The 22054-nt window shown below is 36.6% G+C and overlaps 1 protein-coding gene across 1 annotated transcript in view; it reads right to left on the reverse strand.

The window, feature by feature from the left end:
• FRK (fyn related Src family tyrosine kinase) overlaps positions 1–21830 on the reverse strand; it is a 109197-nt gene extending 87367 nt beyond the window's left edge. Inside the window, exon 1 of the mRNA XM_006164984.3 lies at positions 20964–21830. Coding sequence (XP_006165046.1) covers positions 20964–21334 — 371 coding nt within the window. The 5' untranslated portion in view covers positions 21335–21830. The remainder of the gene's footprint in view (positions 1–20963) is intronic.
• Positions 21831–22054: the final 224 nt, after the last annotated feature.

A 22054-nucleotide genomic window follows, 5' to 3' on the forward strand; every position in this document is an offset into this window, starting at 1 on the left:
TGCTGGGAAAAAAAGTAATACACGGTAAAGATATATGTGATTCAATGTAATATAAAAAGGATTATGATAATAATAAATAAAATTAAATTTAAAGAAAGAAAGAAAATTAGTTGCTATCAACATTTTCCAGGGAAAAGGTTTTATTCTTGGCTGGAGATAGTGAAGGAACTCATAGGGCCATTATTAATAATAGTTTAAATCTTAGGTCAACTGGTCATTAGTCATTTTGCTTTGAAACTGAATGAAAATAAATTTACATATATTCTTATATATTTATTATACATATTTCTAAAAGATTAAAGGTAAAACAAAGTTGAGTTGACCTCCATATTTTGCTGGTTAAGAGAGCTGAATCCCACATGGCTACTCTGGTTCAAATTTTGCCCCCAGCAGCTTGAAAAACACACCAGACATGAGTGCCTACATGCCCCAAATCCCAGCAGGACACAGGAATGAGAAAAGGGAACTGCAGTGTGAACCACATTCTATTGAGGATGCTTTCTCTATCTCTATCTCTGGCTTATGAACACACTTGAATTCTTACATTCAAAAAGTTTTAAAAATACTTAATAAATGTGAATATTTTATAATACTAAAAATTTAAGAAAATTGATATTCATGCTTTTAAACAGTAAGAGTCTCATGAGGCACCAAAATTTTCAAATGTAAAATCACCTATTGGAATTATTTGGTCTCCACTAATTGTCATGTAACTGTTTCGCTTTTTATCATTTTACCAAGGCATACTAAGTTAATAGCATGACTTTCCATTTTTCTAAACTATAGCTTCTCTATGTTAGACTTTTGACAAGAGCAGAGTAGAGTGATTACCATCAAAACCAGTGCCTGCCTGTTTGCTATAAATGATTGCATAACACAGATACAAGTTACTGAGTCACTTCTATATTTTTACATAAAACATTACTGTATTATAATAGCCTGAGGTTAAACAGGGGAATACTTTATAATAGGCAGAGAACAAAACCAAAACCAGGTCTTACTAACCCACTCCCCATTTGTCTTCTAGGAAAGTACAAAGAGCAATGTATTACTCTTGTATAAAAAAAGTTTCCTAGGATAGATAGATCTGAGTGAATTATTTTTGTTTTGTAAAATAATACTACTAGTATGCCATAAAAAGTAGCATTAAAAATGTAGTGGTTTTTTTTTTGTTTTTTTGTGGGTTTTTTTTAAGAAATACAGGTTTTTATTAATGCTCTCTTCTAGTCAGGAGGAGAGGGTTACACAGCACAGCACAGCACACAAAAATATTTCCTAAAATCCTCTTTAAACAAAGCTTGTGTCCAAACTTTATGCTCTTTTCCAGCTTCTTACACCAAGTGTCTTAAAGATCAGACTCTCCAGCCTTTCCTCTTCTTCTCTGTCCCTTCCTATCTTCCTTTCTTTCTGCCTCTCTCTCCCTCTCTCTCTCTCTCCTTTTCTCCCTGTCTTGTATTATTACATTCTCTTTGCATTTCATCATATCTTTCTTTTTTTTAAATTTTTTTTTTAAATTTATTAGTGTTTTTAAGGAACTGCTAACATGAGTTAGGGTTTCCAGATAAGTTCTGATCCTGATGTCTCTTTAATCTCATGTCTGTATTTATAAAGTTTGGTTCACAAACAAACTTCTTTAAAAGTTACATATATTTGCTGCCCCTACTTTGAAACTTAGGACTGAGCTCACTCATCTTACAACATGACCCTACAACCTAGGAGTATAGCACCCAAGAGAAAAACTGATCTTTATTTTTTTTCCGACAATTTTGGGTAGTCCAAGCCAATGGAATTAAGATGAACCTTCAACCTATTTTCATATACTCAAGCTCCAGAATCCAAATAACCACCCCATAGAGAATGCTGAACCTTGATGCCCTAGCTATGATGAGACACTCTGTAAATCCCAACCAGGTCTACTTTAGGCCCCTGAAGACTGGGCTCAGAGATGGAAGCAGCTGGGTTGTGATCTCTTTTGCTTTTCCTTTCTGTCAGCTGATTCTCAGGATGGACCTGATTGCCAGGTGTGGAACCTCAGACAGAACAGAGGCCCAGAAAGAGTAGGCAATTTACCTGTATAACTCTGTCCTTCGACCACATACCACAATCCACCATTAATTTACAAGGCTGCTTTCCAGTGTCTCCTGACTAACAGTCCTTATCTGTCTCTCATGACCTTGACTTTTCTTAAACATTTGACCCCAAAATTCCTTCTTAACATGCTAACTTCTGACTTCAGAATTAAAAAGGGACTTTGTTTTGTTTTGTTTTACTATTATGAATTCTTCATTATTTTCTTTAATGATTTATTCCTTGCATTAGTTAGGGTTTGCTTCATAATGACTGTTTAGGTTGCTCATAAATCTAAAGGTTAGCAATTTGAGATGGGCTCTATTGATCTTGACTGGGCTTGATCAAGAGTCTCCAGTCAGGGCTGGCCACACAGTGTGGTGCTTAAGTACTTTGCCTTGGGAATTAGATCCAATATCATCATTTGTGATTTGAATCCCAGCCCCAGTGGTTTGAAAAACACAGCAGGCTCGAGTGCGTGCATGGTCAAAATCCTGATGGATTGGAAAAAAAGAGGTGAAAGAATTGCAGCATGATTACGCCTTACTGGGCAGCACTCTCTCACCTCCCTGCTTCTCTCTCCCTCTCTCTCTCTCTCTCTCTCTCTCTCTTTTTCTCTCACTAGTGAATGCATGTGCCTTCTGACAACTGGGGGGAATGTCTCCAGTTGGCTGGTAAGTCAGCTGGGACCAACAGGATCTCTCTTCACACAGTCTCTCATCCTCTTGGAAGATAACTTGGTCTATGGTAGTTGTAGCCCTCCAAGCAGTAAGAAGGCAAGTCTCAATGTATCTGTTTTTGTCACATCTGCTACTGTTCAAAGCAAGCCACTTGTCCAAGCCAAGAGTCAGTGTGTGAAGAGCGTACCCAAGAGTGTGGATATAAGGAGGCGTGAACAGAGAGGATTAATTCCTGCAATCTACACACCAAATGTATTTATCTAAGTTTTGGACATCTCTGAGGATTACTAAAGATTTTATTTTTCCACTCTCCTAAATATTTCTTACAATCCCTCTGAAGTTTACAACACTCAATGGTTCTTATATTCCTGTGATATCTATAACACCTATGTGTGAATGACTTCAAAATCTGTCTTTACAGAATAGACTGTCTCTTTGTCTTGACTCTGTATTTCTAAATTCCTCCTGAATATTTTCCTTCAAAGTCCTACTACAACTTCAAATTTGAGATGTTTAAAGTTGATATATTCTCATCCTCTCTGCTCTAACCACCTCTCCATAAAAATTACTGTACAAAATGTATACTTCCCAAAATTTTACCTGGTCCCAAGACACATTTTTTATGTGTGTCTAGTCTCTTTCTCTTCTTTTTTATCTAATTATTGGGCTCTTAGAAAAGTAATGACATATTTTTCTATGTTTTTCAAAGATCATTTATTTATATAATGAACAAAGATCAGTCAATGACATATTGCTTGTTTTGTTCACTAACCTTTTGCCATCTTTGAGTGAGCTTCCTAACTCCTCATTCATAGAAGAACCTATCTTTATCAATGAAAAACTGAACAAGATGCTGATTTACGGCTTCATCTGAAGTGAACATTATACCACACAAGGAGTTTTAAAGAGAGCAAAGCAAGTGGAAGTCTGATGGTGCACGGCAGGAAAGTATGGTGGGTTTGGCAACAAATCCTATCCAAGCTCCAGTAATTTTTGATGGGTGATCAAACTTCTGTACAGTTTCACATTGTCATGGTGGAACACAACTCCTTTATGATCCATGAGATCTGGATGCTTTGGGATGATAGATTCATTCAAACTGTCCAATTGCTAACAGTACACACTCAAATTGAAAGTTTGGTTCCTTGGTAGGAGCTCAAAAAATCATGACACCTTAATAATCCCATCATACTAAGAGCATCACTTTCCTCTGATGAATGTCTGCTTCTGATGTCGTTTGAGGTGAATCATCATATTGGGACCAAGACCATTTACACACCACATTGTCATAAATAATCCACTTCTCATCACCAGTTAACAGACACTTCAAAAAAGAATTGTTTCCTCATGTTTAATGAACATATCACAGATGCTTATTTGTACCATCAAATGAACTTCTTTGAGTTCACAAGGAACTCAAATATTGAGCTTCCTTATGTATTCCAGCTTCTTCAGGTGGTTGTGAATACTTAAATGATAGGCGCTCAATGCTTCTGCAATCTCTCATATTGCGTAACGTGGGTTTAACTGGATCAATGCCTTTATTTTGTTGTCAGCAACTTCGGTGGGCCTTCCTGACCAAGGAGCTTCACTGATATCAAAATCACCAGCAAGGAATTTTGTGAACCATACTTGGCAATGATGTTCTTGTAGAACATTATCACCATAACTGTATGCAACTTTTCATAAGCCTGATGCACGTTCTTCCCTTTTCAGAAGTAAAACAGTAAAATATGGCAAAAACGGACAGTTTGGTCTTCCATCTTCAACTCGTTGTAAAATCTCCAAACTCAACCAAATTAATTAACTTGTTTTTAGAATGAAGCTAGAACTGTCAGCTGTCAAATGACATAACAATAACGTAGATAGGAATATACTTCCAAAATGAACTAGTGCCATCTGTTGCAAAAATCCGTCATAGCCTTTCCAACAACCCAATAGCAGTTCTGCCTCTACTGTTTACCAGATTAGCATGCTCTTGAATTTATTTCATTTTAATTTCAATTTTATAACCTTGAAAGTATTAGGTCATTGGGAAAGTCATGACATATTTTTTCTGTTTTTTATGCAAAATTTCATCATGACTTGTCTGATAACCCAAGAGTTGTAAGAACACTTGCCTTACAGAATTATTATTAGGATTAAATTAGCTTTGTGTGCTTAGCACATTGAAAGTACTCAAACATGATAGTCATTTCTCTTATCCTTAAGTCTTCTTGGGTCTTCACTCATGAAATTGCTTACTCTTCTTTTTTTTTTCTTTTTTCTTTTGGAGAGATTTTCACTATAGGGCGCGTGCGCTCGCCATACAGACAGAGAGAGACATTGGAGACAGAAAGCGAGAAATCACCCCCCAGGGGGGATGGCCACGCCGCAATCCCTTCTGCTCCATTCTCCTCTCGGGATCTTGGGCACGCATGCACGCCCGCCCAGCCACCGGGTCCAGGACTCGAACCATGGTCGACTACGTGGGAGTCCAGCGACATAACCATTACTCTAACTGCTGGTTCCCCTACTCTTCTTTTTAAAATAGTGACACAAACAAAAACTAATCTCTTATAACTTCGTGCTAAGGACCTTTGAAGTAACTTCCCTATTCTACCCTATGCCTAGCTTGTCCCTTTCTTAAACCATTCCCAATAATTAGGTTTTTTTAAGTTCTACTTCTCATCTACTGGGTCATCAAAAAAGTCAGGATGCATTTTTTTCATTAAAAAATATAGAAAAATAATCATGACTTTTCTGACAATCCAATATTTCCTGTCAGATAAAACCCAAACTCTTTTACCTGGAATATGTGATTTCTTCCAAATATGTGTCTCAGCCTGCCTTTCCAAATTTATTTCCTATTTCTCTTTTCTTTGAATGCTTCAACTAAACTATGCAGTTGACTCTCCTGAATATTCACTTACTTTATTTTCTCTATGAAGTAAACAAGTTGTACTCTTTTGTTTAATACATAATGACCACCTCACTAGGGCATTAGAAATTTAACTCTGTAATCACTGAATGAAACTGAATAAATAGCGTTTCTGCTTCAAGGAATTTACAATTTTAGAAGGAAATATATAATCTCACCTTCTGCAATTATCAATTCTCTGGAACAGGAATAGTCTGCCATAGTTTTCCAGGCACTACAACATGAAGACAAGTATCCTGTCCTCAAAGACTTTACACCGTCATGGGAAAGACACTAGATAATAAAATGTCAGGGTCTGGAGACAGACTGGAGGCATAAAAACTGAGTTCCACTATTTACTAACTGTGTGGATTTAAACAGTTTACTTAAACTCTTCTAGCTTCAGTATCCTCAGCTGCAAATAGAGATAAATAAAAGCATCTATCTCATAGAGTTGATGTAAGAAATTAGACAATACAAGTGAAGTTTTTTTATAAAATGAAATGGTAAGTCTTTAGTATATGGTAAGCCTTTAGTACATGTCAGTTATTATATTGCTTTACGAGCAATAAACGCAACATAGGAAGAACAAAGTATGAATCTTTTCTATTAAGTTTACAAAAAGTTTCTAGGAAAGTGATCATGTGAGCTGAACCCTGAAAAAAAGGTCTGATTTTCGCCAAACCATGACCAATCTCTTCTACTTCTGTATCCATTCATCCATGTATCTGTCTCTTCATTCATGCATTAAATAATTTTTTTAAGTGTGTGCTACATGACAGATGGTTTGTGCTATTTTTATGGCATTTATCAGAATCTATGAGAATGCAAAAAGCAACCCCTGGCATCCATGATTTTGCCTAGCACTCATGGATAGGCCTTGTTGTTTTTCTGTTGAACATAAACCATCTCACAGAACATCATATTTGAAAATTCAGTTACTCTGTCATCGTGACAGATCAAAACAAAAACAAAATCCAATCATTCCATAATCATGTCTAAACACCCACAAAAATCATAAACATTGTCCAGTCACAAAAATGACCAAATATTAATATCCACTTGTCTTCTCTAAATTGGTGACTGCTGTTTCTTTACCAATTACAACATTAGTCTATAACTGGTCTTCCTCCTTCTCAAGAAGATTTATTTTGATACACAGTTACAGGGCCAGCAGATGGCATAGCAGTTATATCACTGGATCCTCACATGGCCAACCATGGTTCAAGTCCTAGACTTGGTGGCTTGAAAATCATGCTGAGCGTCGGTGAGTGTGGGCCCAAGATCCCAGGAGTGGAGGAGAAGGGATTGCGATGTGCCCATTCCCCCTGAGGGATTATTTCTCGTTTTCCCTCTCACTGTCTCTGTCTCTCTCCCTCTCTGCTGAGTGTACACACTCTAAGTAAGGCAAAAATCTCTTAACAACAACAACAAAAAAATCCAACAACTATGTTACACAGTTAACCCCACTTCCTGACAGCATCCAACACAAAGCAAAGCCTTACTTCCTTATACTCTATGCAAAATCACACCACCAAATCTTCCAGTGAGTTCTTTCTAACATTCTCTCACAAGATGATTCACTCTTCTCCATGGTGTGAATTCTTTTACCCTACAATGAGTAATAAATCACTACAGGCATGTTCCTGGTGGTCATTTGCTAAATGTCACCAACATAACATTTTCTCTTTTGTTTTTTTTGACAGAACAATTGTACATATTTGTGGGAGTACCATCTGATGTTTCAGTTTATAGATATGATAATAATTAAATCAGGGTAATTAGTATACCCATCATCTCAACCATTTGTCATTACTTTGCATTGGAAACATTCAAATCCTCTTTTTTGGTTATTCTGAGACACAGTAAGTTGTTATTAGGTATATTCACTCCACTGTATTTTATAACACTAGACATTATTCTTATCTATTTTGTTTCCACTAATTAATGTCTTTTTAGTCCCATACCATTCTCTATCCTTTCAAGCCTCTAGAAATCATCATCTCTCTACTTCAATGAGGGCACTTAAAAAAAGATTCTACACATGTGAAGGCATGAGGCATCTCTTTATGTACCTGATCTATTTCATATAACAGGTTCTCCAGTCTTACCCAATTAACCTCAAACAACAGACTTTTGTTGTTGTTTTTAGTCTTGCTATAGGGCATGTGCACTGGACAGAGAGAGCCAGAAAGAGAGAAAGTGAGAAATCATCACCACCACCACTCCACCCCAACAGGTAGGCCATGCTGCAATTCCTTCTCTTCCATTCTCCTCTTAAGATTTTGAGCATGCACACACACACACACACACACACACACACACACTCACAAAGCCTAGTTGATTTTTCAAGCTGCTGGGTCTGTGACTTGAACTGCACTGTCAGACATGTGGGACCTAGCTGCCTCAGTCATCATGCTACCTGACTGTCTCCAGAATTTTACCCTGTGTTTTTGTTTGTTCATTCTTTAGGCTTTTGTTATAAGGTATGTACATTTACTGGAGAGAAACAGAGAGAGGGAAAGTAAGAAATCACCCTGCGGGAAGATGGCTATGCCACAGTCCCCTCTCCTCCATTCTCTTCTCAAGATTTGGGGTATGCACACACACATGCCTCGTGTGATTTTCAAGCTGCCAGGTCTGAGACTTGAATCTCAGTCAGCCATGTAAGAATCCAGCACTCTAACCTTCACACCACCTGCTGGTTCCAAAAATTTTTTTCTTTTTAATGGCCATATGATATTGCAGTGGTCTGTGTGTATGTGTGTGTGTGTGCGTGTGTGTGTGTGTGTGTGTGTGTGTGTGTGTCTCCATCCATTTATCTGTCTAATGACACTTAGGTTGATTTTGTATGTTGACTAACATGGTGCTACAAAACATCAGGGTACAGATATCTTTGTGACATATTGATTTCTTTTCTTTTGGATATATACCAAATAGTGGGATTACTGTTCTATTTTTAGTTTTTTGAGGAAACTCTATGCTGTTTTCCATAATGGTTGTACTAATTTACATTCCCACCAACAATGTATGAGTGCCTCTTCCTCTGCATCCTTGCCAGTGTTTGATTTTTGCTCTGTTTTGCTTTGTGTTGTGTTGATTCTATAGTCATTCTATTTGGAGATGACACCTCATTGTCATTTTTTTTTCATTTCCCTAATGACTAGTGATATTAAGCACTTTTTCATAGTTTGTTGGCCATTTGTATATCTTCCTTATGAAACTGTCTTTTCAGGTGATTTGCATATTTTAAAATTGGGTGATTTGCTTTTTTCCTAAAAAATGCTGAGTTGTTTCACTTCCTAGTATATTCTAGTAATTACTCCCTTGTCAGATAGACAGTAAGCAAATATTTTCCCCATTCTGTAGGTTGTCTCTTCACTCTGTTGATTATTTACTTTCTTGTCCAGAAATTTTTAGCTTGATATAATTCCATTAGTCTACTTTTGCTTTTGTTTTCTGTGCTTTAGAGGTTTTATTCAAGATCTCTTTGTGCATAACAATATTCTCAAGTATTTCCCCCAATGTTTTCTTCTAGTAGTTTTGTACATTTTATGTTTAAGTTTTTAATCATAGTTGACTATTTTTTTTAATATGGTGAAATATAATGGGTCTAGCTTCATTTTTCTGCATCTTAATGTCCAATTTTCCCAGCACTACTTATTGAAGAGGGTGTCTTTTCCCCAGTGGATGTTCTTGGCACCTTTGTCTAAAATAAGCTGATCGCATAAAGATGGACTTATTTTGGGGTTCACTGTTTTGTTACATTGGCCTGTCTGCTTTTTTGCCAGTACCAGGCTGTTTCTGTTTTTATAGCTTTATAATGTATTATGATACCCAGTAGTATTGTGCCTTTAGCTCCATTCTTTTTACTCAGGCTTTCTTTGGCTATTCAGAGGCTTTTGTAATTCCCTATAGATTTTGTTATTTTTTTCTACTTTTGTGAATAATATCAATGGTATTTTGATAGCTATCACATCGAGTTTATAGATAACTTTCAGTAGAATAAACATTTTAACAAAATTGATTCTTCTAGTCCATAAATATTGAATGTCTTTTCATTTTGTGTGTGTGTTTTCTTTAATTTCTTTCATCAGTGGTTTGAAGTTTTCATTACAGAAATATTTTACCTCCTTCATCAAATTTATTTTAGGCATTTTGTTTCTTTGTAGCTATTATAAATAGGATTGCTTTTTAATTTGTTTTTCAGCTATTATGTTATTGGTGTATAAAAATGCTACTGATTTTTGTGTGTTGGTTGTATATCCTGTAACTATTGAATTCATTTATCAGTTATAAGTGTTTGTGTGTATGAGAATATTATTAGAATTTTCTATATGTAAGATCATATCATTTCCAAATGAGAACTTGTTTGATTTTGTTTTGTTAGAGGACACATGCACTCATCAGGGAGATGGAGAGAGAAAGAGGGAAAATGAGCAATCATCTCTCAGAAAATGGCCATGCTGCAATCCCCTCTACTCCATTCTCCTCTTGGGATTCTGGGCAAGCACACACAAATGCCCAGCATGATTTTCAAGTCACCAGGTCCAGTATTAAAACCACAGAATTGGTCAGGTGGGATCTGGAGCCTTAATCTCCAGCCTCCTGCTGTACCAAACAGGGACAATTTGACTTTCACTTATCCTATTTGGACAACATGACATTTTTTATTTATTGGTCTTACCTTCTAAAAAAGTAAAATTCTCTGGATAAACATATATATTTTTTTAACTTCCAGAGTGCATGCACACTCCAGAGAGAGACAGAAAGACAGAAGGAGGCAGAAAGCACCCTCCAATGGGTTGTGGTCATATCACAATCCCATATCCATTTTTTCATCCTAGCAGTACTTGGGGGCCACACACACTCTGCATGTTTTTCAAGCTACCAGAGTCAGGATTCAACCTATAGTCAGCCATGTGGGATCCAGCTCTTTGACTATTGTCTATGACCCAGTCCCTAAAGCAGTGATTTTAATAGAGTATATACATACAAAAATTCTGTTAAATGGATACATGAATCCACATAAACCATTTTATTCAATGACCAGAAATGCTAAAAAGACTTTAAAAAGACTTTGAAGAAAGTGTCCTGCTTAACAGACGTGCAATAGGCTCCAGAAATTACTCTTAGGGAATAATTTTCCAGGCAGCACAATGCTGAAGTTTGCAGGATGGTGTCTTAGTATATTATAATTGATTAATATTCAGAAATGGCAAAAGGATATAGGTGAGCTTGAAAGACCATTAGTTGGGACCAGTAGCTAGTGTAATGGCTATGTCACTTAATTCCTATTTAGCCAATCATGGTTCGAGTCCCGGACCCGGCGGCTTAAACTCATGCTGGGTGCATGTGCGTGCATGCCCAAGATCCCAAGAGGAGAATGGAAGAGAAGGGATTGCTGCGTGGCCATCCTCCCAGGAGGTGATTTCTCACTTTCTGCCTCTCTGTCTCTCTCTGTCTTTCTGGCAAGCACATGCACCCTATAGTGAAAACCTCTCCAAAAATAAAAAGAAAAAGAAATACCATTATTGACCTTAAGTCTATCAAAAATGTTGCCCCTTCATAAGAGCCATATGAGATTCTTCTGAATCATCCAAATCATGTTGTCAATGCAGATATAACATTAGCATTTGTTTCAGTGAAAATGTATGTTTCGATATCAAAATGCCTTTCAAATTTGATACCTAATATAAAGAGCAAAAGTTCTTAGGAATTACATTGCTTAAAATACACTTTTATTTTACCATTAAAAAGGCACAGAAATCAAGCCAGTCAGGTGCCATGGTGGTTAAGTTGGCTGGATCCTGCATGGCCTACTGTGCGATTTGAGTCTCAGACCCAGTTTGAGTCCCAGACATGGGTCATATGTATGTGTGTGCCCCAAATCCCTAGACTGGAGAAGGGAGTACGGTTTGGCTATCTTCCCTCAGGGGTGATTTCTCACTTTCACTCTCTTTTTCTCTCAATCTTTCTTTGGCAAGCACATTCATTCTAGAGCAAACTTTAAAAAAAAAGCACAGAATCAGAGAAAAAAATCCCTCTAACTGAGAAGTTTAGTCTGAACTTAAAAGCACTGTTAAAAAAAGCTATACAAGTAAAAAAGAAGCCAAAATAAAAACATTAAAGAATAATTTAACATGTAAATTAACTCAATTTTTAAATAGAAAAAAATTTAACAAAAACTTTGTAGAAGAAATGGCATTGTGACAGAATGACAGAAATATCTTTCACAAGGGATGTTTTATTACAACATTTGAATTTAGCCAAATAAGCAATAAGGTGGGTAATACAAATCACATGATCTACATTTGCATCTATGCATTTTAGCAAAATCCTTGTGTTACATTAATCTTCAAAGAAACAGCCACATAAACTAATACTAAAGTTGCAGACTTTGGGAAAATAGCTGTACAGAGCCCCGAAATACCATTAAAGCTACTATTAATCTGCATAACTGCCTTCCCTAGAGAAACTGGCCGAATCCTTTTAGTGCTAAGAAGTGCTAAGAACCCCTATTAAAAATAGGAGTCAGAGACTGTTGCAGACAAATTAGCAGTTAATTAGTAAAAAAAAAAAAATCAGTAAAAGAAGATGTAATTATTTTGTTTGGTAATGTTTTAGAATATAACAGTGAAAAATCTATTAATATTCAATAAAGAGTCAAACTTTCAAGATATATAAGCTGAAAAATGTTTCATATACATGATAATTAGATATTATGTATACTGAACATTAAAAACTAAAATTACAAGTCTGATCACAAAACATTAATTTTATAAATTGGGTTTGGTTTGCTGTCCATTTAAAAATTCTGGTCAGTAATTCCTCTACTTTGGAAATAATGATAGCATAGTTTAACACATGTATATTTGATCTTTAGATGCCATTTCAATGAGATTTACAAACTGTTCAGGGCTTAATATTCATTCTACATTACAAAGAATATTCAAATCAATCCATAAACCCTAAGTCTTTTCTCCCCAAGGATAAATTAGAGCAACTAATTTCAGGAATCATTGAAATTATGCTTTTTATGACTGAGTCTAACCAAAAATTAAGACATGAACAATTTGTTCCAAAAAGAATGCAGAATGAATTTACACCTTCAATGTAGATTTTCCTGGTAGGTTTTAAAAAAAGACAACTCAGAGAACAGTTAAAAGAAAGAAGAAAAAAAAAGATGGAGTTCTGTCAGCTGCTCTTTAAAAGATCTGAAATTTATAGATAAGCAATGATTCATTTAATTATTCATTTACCCAGTCAGTGCTTACTATGCATAGGCAACACATTAAGCTCTGAGAGGGGCAATGGCCTACCCTTCCCAGCACCCACGAAGAGTTCACAGTCTTGCAGAAATAATTAGTAATAATGACAAAGAGTAATACAAGGCTTTAAGTAGAAATACCTAATATAATGATAAGGAAAGGCTTAAAGAGGCCAGCACAAAGGTGAGACCTCAAAGATGAGTCAGAGTTGGACAAGAAAACAAGAGGAAGGAGAGGGTTGCAGACAGACTAGCCCATCTGAAAATCAAGCCAGCAGAATAGGGAGAATATGGAACTGTCAAAGAATGAAAGATGCTTAGCATAAAGTAGGCCTTTACAAGGAATGAATATTGTGAGCTCAGGCTAGAGTGGGTGACACAGGGTGTCAGCCTCTGTAGTGCACAAATTCTGCACTGAGTCTCATTTATGTCAAGTAATGATTCTATGAGATGCATGTTATTATTATTCCTATGGAATAGGTGAGAAACTGAGGTAGAGGGGGTCAAATAATTTGCTCAAGATCACACAGCTAGGTCATAACAGAGTCAAATTCAAATCTAAATCATCTGAGCACATATCCTATATTCTTAAGCATACTACAGGCAGGCCAAAAAGACCAACCATCATTACATTTCATTTAAAACTTTATACCACAAGTATTTGGATCTCATTGAAAGAACCCAAAGATTGTTCTGACTTATATGTACTCTGACAAGACTGCTCAGCTGACAGCCAGAGTAATTTGAGGTAAAGTATTGTTTGTGTTTTCTGGCTATGTTTCTTCCCTTGGGAGTCCTAAGACCATTTAAAGTGTACCATAGAGTAGTTGTAAACAAAAGTTGTATGGAAGGTTGTGTCTACTTTGACAATGTCAGTTTGGTGGGATGCTTTACTTCCATTCAACAAAAAGAACATTAGGATGAATCAACAGAGACAAATGAAGCACTTAAATGAATTCACTTGAATAAAAACAAACCATTTTGAACCAAAAGAATGAATTCAATCAAGTTGTAATTTAGATTGTATTTTTTGGACTATAGTGAGTCTAATAGTTCATAATCTATTTCACTAACATACTTTTTTGTCATTGTTATTAATTCATCAAAAATCTGGAAAGAAAAATGTATCAGTACTTATACTAAAGGACAAGTGGTTGTGAATGACATACTGCAATTGAAAATCTAAGTTTCTTAAATTTTATGACTTTTCCTAGAGAGATGACTCCTGACCTATTTTAATGACACCATACTGTGTCACTTCATTGTTCTCAAAAGTGTTTAAAATATATATAATAGGATTTTACTATTATTAATTAGCTCTTTAAATTTGATATTAATTAAATCTTAAGTATATTCTCAGTGTAGTTCAATCAGCTCTTTTCTTCACTATTATAACTTTACCACTATTCTCATAAAATGTATTTTAATTTAGTAATTATAATTTTTATTAAAAATGGTGACAATTTATATAAAAATTAATTTTATAACAAATTGTGATACAGAGTGACAGTAACATAAACATAGTTGTAGTGATATGAAAATCATATATTACACCTGAGATGAAACATTTTGACAAATTATTTAGCAACATACTTGTGTTATTTTGCATCATGGTAAATAACAGACTGATAACTCAAAGTATGGGTAGAATAGAATACATTACCATTTGAAAGGTAATGCAATCATTTAATGACAGACTTTCCTAGTTAATCTCAAGGTATCTGAATGATGCTTTTGGTTGATTTAAACCATTTGCACTAAATGTCTTATCTTGACTTTAGTTCAAAACATTTATTTTGATAGATGACCATATGTATACTTAACAATGTATTTACTTACATATGTAAACCCTTTTTAACTTAGTTTCTAAAATTATATTATTTCAGTATACTTTTTCTTAGAGGAGAAAAACTGAAAAATGCATTTTTTTTTTCATTTCAACACATGTACACTTAGCTTTCCTTGAAAACTAGCATGAAAGGAAAGGAATAAATGTTCTAGATAAAGAACACTTGTAGGGCTGATTGTTCATAGGTGATTTTCTAGTGATTTAAACTTTTCAAGTAAGATCTATTTTATCAGACTAGTTTATGAATATTCTGACAACTTTTCCCTTCTTTATTAACAATTTTAATTTTTTTTTAATTTGCATGTGCTCACCAGAGGGAGAGAGAGAAGTGAAAAAGTACCTCCCCCATGGGACTAGTCACACCACACTCTCTTCTCCATTTTTCTTTTTGGGATTTTGGGCACGCATGCACATATACCAGACATGTTTCTCAAATCATCAGTTCTGGGACTGGAATGGTGTTGTCATCTATGTGAAGTCCAGCGACCTTAACCACCATGCCACTAACTGGCCCAACAATTTTATTTTATTTTATTTTATTTTACTTATTTTTGAGATTTTTGTTATAGAGTGCATGAGCTCACCAGAGAGACAGAAAGATAGAAAGCAAGAAATCACCCCCCAGGGTGGATGGTCAGGCCACAATCCCCTCTCCCATTCTCTTCCTGGGGTCTTGGGCACGCGCACTCACACACCTGATGTGAAGCCACCAGATCTGGGACTTGAACCACATTTGGCAATGTAGGAGTCCAGTAACATAACCACTATGCCATCTGCTGGTCCCCCAAGAATTTAAATTTAAAGACTATGGTTTTCCTCTGCATTCAATTAATATTCTAAAGCTGACTTCAAACTCCAGCTGAGAAAGAAAACTATTGACACTTATGTTGAAAATAACTAGGAGGCAAGAAGGTGGTATGATAGTTAAGGCAGCTAGATAATACATGACTAACCAACCAGTTTGGGTCTTGGACTCAGTAGCATGAAAAACACATTGGGAACATGTGTGTGCATACTTCAAATCCCAGCAGAATGGAGAAATGGAGAAGAAGGGATAGCAACATGACCATTCCCCTTGGGAGTTACTTTCTCACATTCTCTCTCTCTGGCCAGTGGATATATCTTCTGGCAAATTAAAAAATATAAATAAATAAGAAAATGATTAGGAGCACTGTGTGCTACTCGCATTTGATAATTATTAAATTTACCAGTACTAAAATCACCAAATAGTGAAGCTTCATTCTGTTTTAAAATGGTGATGAAAGACTCTTTCTGAGAATATATCACTTTATTTTTCCCTGGTACTTTCTTGAAGCCAATGACCTTAAATTAAATTAAATCTCAAAAGAATTCTAGTCTAATATATTAAAGTGGAGCATGAGTAGAAAAACAGCTCCTAAATGGAAGAGAGAACTTTTTCTACCTTTATGTTTCATAACATTCTAGTATTTTATCTCATAGGCATAAACTGCCAATAAAATTACAGATTACAAAGATTTATTTTTGGTTTCTTTTTCAAGGCAGCCTCTAAAATAGTAAATTGGTAAAGAATTGGAAGTAATCTATTAATACATTTACGTGGTAATGAGGGGAGAAGAAGAAGTATTTCCACAAAACACTTTGCTTCTTCCTCAGCTACTGTACTAACAAGTGATACAAAGATCCCATTGTAGATCATTGTAAAGTGGGTCCTCCAGCCATCCTATACACAAAGGTATACCATTCTCAAGTTCAGGAGAACTTTTATAGCCTTCATTGATTCATACATACGTGGGAAAACACTTCTTAACATAAATCCAAACTAAATGTGCAACAAAGCAAATAGTAATTTCTCTGGTGAAGCAGTCACCTGGCACCATTGCAGGCACACAAGATGGGCTCAAAACAAAAACACTTACTATCAAGTAAGAGCAGAATACATGAATATGACTGAGAAAGATGTGGAGCTTAATGAAAAATAATATCCAAAGGTCATTCTAGTGATCTGACTCTTAAGTTTTGCCTTTGAGAAGTTTATGGACTCAGAATTTCAGCAGTGTATTTCATTGTTGTTATCATAACTTAAGAATCATTTACATTCAGAGGGGTATCAAATCAGTTAACCTAACTATTGGGTTGTCAGGAAAATCATGACACAATTTTGTATGGAAAAACAGAACAAAATACATCATGACTTTTCCAACAACCCAATATAACCTTGGCCTGTGTGGTCAAGCTGGTAAAGTAAAAATCACCAGCTGCTAGTTTATGTGGTTATGTCCACCCTACTCCCCTCCTACCAACCAATCCTCCAGTAGACTTAACTGACCTCTGATTCTACTCTAATTTAACATAAAAATACATGGACAGGGCCTGGCAGTGGTGCAGCAGTAACACAAATGTATTCATGGACTCATGTGGGAAAGGTCTTGGGTGCCGGTCCTGGGACTCCATGGGTTGGACTGTGGTGTGGTGTGAGGACTCTGTTTGTCTCATTGTCTCATTGTCTCTTTCTCTGTCCTGCCCTCTCATGTTAGAAAGAAATAAAATGAAAATTTTAAAAAGCACATGGACAATCCCTAAGGCACATATAAACAATTAGGCAAACAAAATTCTTTGTAGATAAATGATGCTACATGTAAATTACAAAATTGCTCATCATTTTATTTTGCACCATACGTTGGAATACTTATACTTTGACAATGAAAACAATGGAATTTAAATCTATTGCTCTTGGTTCCAAGACTTTTATATAATTTCTTTCCATTATTTTTCTGAGTGAACTTTAGCTATATCTTTAAAAAAGTACACTTTGATTAAAATATTTAAAGGAAGTTCTGACCATTTCCCCCAAAAGTCTTTAAGAGGCTCTATGTGGAAGATTTTTAAATAAATAAATGACACTCATCAATAAAAGGATCTAGGAATAAATTCAAATTAAAGATAAGAAGTACAATGATTCTTCACAGAAAAAAAAAATCTTTGAAAATAGCTTATTATATCACATTATATTTAGAAAAGGTAAAGCATTTATAAGTGTAACAATAATTAGTAAATTGGATTTTTTAACAATAGTCTAATTATTTTTCAACATCTCTACCTCCAATTATTAAAAAGCAAACAAATATACCTGAAACTAGTACTAATAACTCCAGAATCATTTGAACTGTTTTCTTATTAATACAAGTCAAGAATAAAGATATGAACGGATAACTACAAATACACATTGCATTAAATTGGTCTAATTAGGAATTAGATGACTCAGCCTTCATTGCTTCCCCCCTTGCGTTCCCATCTCCAACATGTAAATAGAAACAATATTCTTTAATTAATTCTATTTACTGATCTCATTACAAAACAAACTCCACTAACTTTCACAGTACTCATAAGAACGAAGCATAAGTTTGAAAAAAAAAAAAAAAGACTCTATTTGAAATGGAGTAGAATTCGAAAGGCTATGACTACTTGCATTAAAAGTACTGAAGCAATTTAGCAGATGGTGTCCAGAGCCTTTAGAAGTAACTGGGTTCACAGGTAAAGGCCAAGATTTGCACTTAGAAGGAAGCAAGCATCCTGTCCTGACCAGGAGGCAGAGCAGTAGCATCTTCAGGGCATGACTTTGTTCTTTCAGTGAATATGAAGATCTCAAGGAAATCTCACTACAAAGACCTAGATGGCAGTGAACATGTGGGAATATTGCTAAGAATGATTTCTAAGAGGAAAGGTCAGGAGCTATGTGCAGAGGGAAAAAAGGTGTTCTTGTCTACAGATGGCCCATGAAAATCAAAAAGTAGACACAATAGTTGCCTTATCTTGAGTTTGTAGGCATGGAGAATCTAAATTGTTAAGGACACCATGCTAGAGCCTTGTAGACATAATGTGATCCCCCTTGGATTATTTGCCTTGGTCCAGTCCTCTTACTTTCTTTAGCATATACAATTCTTTCCATTTTGAATGTAGCTAAACCAAAAGTGAAACACAAGAACTCACATTTCCAGGTAATCAGGAAACCCAGAGGTGTAGGCAACCTCAGACACATTCCAGATGAGGAAGTGGAGGTCCTAAGCAGTTAAATGAATTAAATATACCTAAAACTGGTAAATTATGAATTCAAGGCTCTAAATATTAGAACAAACACTATAATGTTAATAATATATGTTTCACTGAATATAAATCATGCACAAGAAATTATGTAGTGAAAATAAATATACTCAAGTACTTAATAAATAAAGATATTTTCTATAGATTACCATAGAGAATAAATGTCTATTCAGGTGATTTTCTCATTAGAGAACTAATAGACTCCATTCATTAAAAGTCTAAATTTTAATTTATTTCTGTGCAGGTCTAACTTAAGAGACTCCTTACAAGTACAGGCCCTTGGTGCTATAAAGAACCTCAAGTCACTGAACCTCCTATTGTATTTAGATGTACAAGTTTGAAAAGCAGCAATTATTTACCATAGTTGCTCCTTATCATTTTTAAAAAATATGGGCCAATTAGGGATGCTGCAACTCATATATAAAGAAGAAACATTTACATGAGAATATTAATAAATCCCCAATGGTTCTATTAAGGAACTATTCTATAAATTGAGTCCATTTTCTGAGAGACATTCCCAGTCTTGGGTTTCACTAGAACCAAGCAACAACAAGGTTGAGGCCAATAACAGTCTTTCCCCTTCTTCCCAACCCACCAGATCCCAAGTACCACTATCAAGACTATACTTTTTCCACTTTATATTCAACCACTACAGCTTAATCTTGTCCCCTTCCCAACTCACTATACTCACTACTGTACCTAGCACCTAGATGAGTGGATGGATGGATAGATGGATGGATGGATGGATGGATGGATGGATGCAATGAATAAGCACATAAAATGTGTTTTTTCCCTACTATTATTTATAGGATTTGTTGACAATACCAGGATAAAGTCTTCTCTTCTGAGAGATGTCATTATTTTTCTTATTACAACTTACTAAACATTGGGACCAGCAGGTAACACAGTGGTTAAGGCACTGGACTCCCACATGGCTGACAGCAGTTTAAGTTCCAGATCTGGCAGCTTGAAAATCACGCTGGGTACATGTATTTGCATGCCCAAAATCACATGAGAAGAATGGAGGAGAAGGGATTGTGGTGTGACAATCCCCCGTGGGGTGTTTTCTCACTTTCCCTCTCATTGTCTCTCTGACTCTCTCCTGTTAGCTCACATGCCCTATGGCAAAACCTTTAAAAAAAAAAAAAGTAAAAATAAAAACAAAACAAAACAAAATCTTTCTCAGTGTCTGTGGCTGACTAGTTTCTAATTATAATAAAAACCTAAAGATACCATACTTGGATAGCATACCTCGGAATCTGGAAATTCAAGGAAAATGTCTGTCATGATGTCACTGGGAAAATTAGTATTTTCTAAATGTTAACTTCTATGTTGTTTAGCCATGTGCGGGTCTATCAGAGTGCAAGGGATTAGGACTGGAGTTAGGACTATAATTGAAATATTAACCTGAAAGGCTTCAAAAGTTAAAAAGAAAAAATGAAAAGAAGGAAAAAAATGAAAAGAAAAAACCCCTGAACATGACATTTGAAGGTGTGGTTTAGGCAAGTCCTAGCTTTACCTGCCAATGAAATTCAGTTCTGTTGTTAAAGGGAGGCATGAGTTATTTTACAGCCCAGGAGAAGGTAGAATATTAAATGCACCATTTGTTTATGCTGATAAAAATGCACTCATGAGACCAGCAGTTGGCATTATGGCTATGTTGCTGGACTCCCATGTAGTCAAAGGCAGTTCAAGACCCAGACCCAGTGGCTTAAACTCACACTGGGCACATGTGCGTGTGTGCCCAAGATCCCGAGAGGAGAACAGAGGAGAAGGGATTGTGGAATGGCCATCCCCCTGGGGGATGTTTTCTTGCTTGCTCTCTCTCTGTCTTTGTCTTTCTGGTGAGCACACGTGCCCTATAGCAAAAAAACTCTCAAAAAAAAAAAAGCACTCATGTCTGTGTGTATACATCCAGTAATGGAAATCATTACAATTGCTTTCCAGTTTATTCTCAATTAGTTGGGGAGGATTGCATCATTAGTGGGTCCCTGCCAGGACTTTTTCATAGGTTCTGGGCAGCTCTTTGGAAGGTGGGTAATGTAGATAGTAGGAAAGAAAACTCATTTCCTGGCCCTCAGAGAGTTGAGAAATGAAGTGAGGATTTATACTACTCACGGCTCTGCTTGCAGGCTCCTGTCCTCAGCCACATAGTTAGAAGGAATGTAGCCCTGAAGTTGCTGGCCAGGGCCGGCTCCCCGTTTCTCCAAGTGTCTGGCCAACCACCAGCCTTCATGAGAAGTATCCAGTACTTGGAGTTTGTCGCCAGCACGGAAGCTCAGATCCTCTGCAGTCCGAGCCTGATAGTCAAACAAAGCCACAAAGTAGTGGCCATGGCTTTTCTCAGGCTCCTGCCTTGATGACTGGGGAGCTTCAGGGGCACATCGGGCCCCTGGATTCTCAATCACCACTGGCTTGTCTGCCTCCTGGGACAAGCAGGGGAGATGGGATTCCACATACGCCCAGAGCCTCAAACAGACATTGCCCATGGTGCTAGTGGGAATGGGAGAGAGGCTTCTCTCCCCTTAATTTCTGCAGATCCACTTTCTGTTCCTCCACAAGCCAAAGTGAAATCAGCACCAACTCCTCATACTTCCGAGACTACAAAGTCCTGTTTCAGAGCAGCCCAGCGACGCGTCTGAAGCAAGCCTACCTGGAGAGACTCACCGGCTTGCTCTCTCTGGCTTTAGCTGTTGCCCCAAGCAAAATCCAGTGGGAGCTGGGCAGCTGCTCCGGTGGGAAGAGGCCTTTTCTTCTTGTCTGCTTAGGAATCCCACAACGACAATAAAATAAAATTAAGAGGACTTTATTTTGGGAAACATCTGAGAACACGAAAGAGCCATCTTGCCTTCTCTCCCGAGAAAAAGTTAACAAAGGAAAGATACTAACTCCAGGTAAAACGGCCGCACCTTGCCTCTGCCAGGACCTCTCTCCCTGCTTCAAGTCTGTTCCTGTCGTTTGACCAGTCCTGATCCCGGCTGCGCTTGCCTTTTTGCTAATGAGTAACCAACCAGCCGAGGGTATTGCCTTTAACATCCTGGGCTATGTGCAGGCTCTAATAATGTCTCTGTACTTCCTGGTTTCTTTTTGTCTGTGATTTAAACGAGATTCCTATCCTCCCTACTCCTACCTTCTCCAGCACCCTAGACAGGCCTGCCCCCTTAGCAGGGAGCCAAACTATGAAAGCAGCAGCAAAACCCATTTTCCTT

This window comes from Tupaia chinensis, unplaced genomic scaffold (genome assembly GCF_000334495.1).
Source record: "Tupaia chinensis unplaced genomic scaffold, TupChi_1.0 Scaffold143787_1, whole genome shotgun sequence".
In the NCBI taxonomy this organism is placed as follows: domain Eukaryota; kingdom Metazoa; phylum Chordata; class Mammalia; order Scandentia; family Tupaiidae; genus Tupaia; species Tupaia belangeri.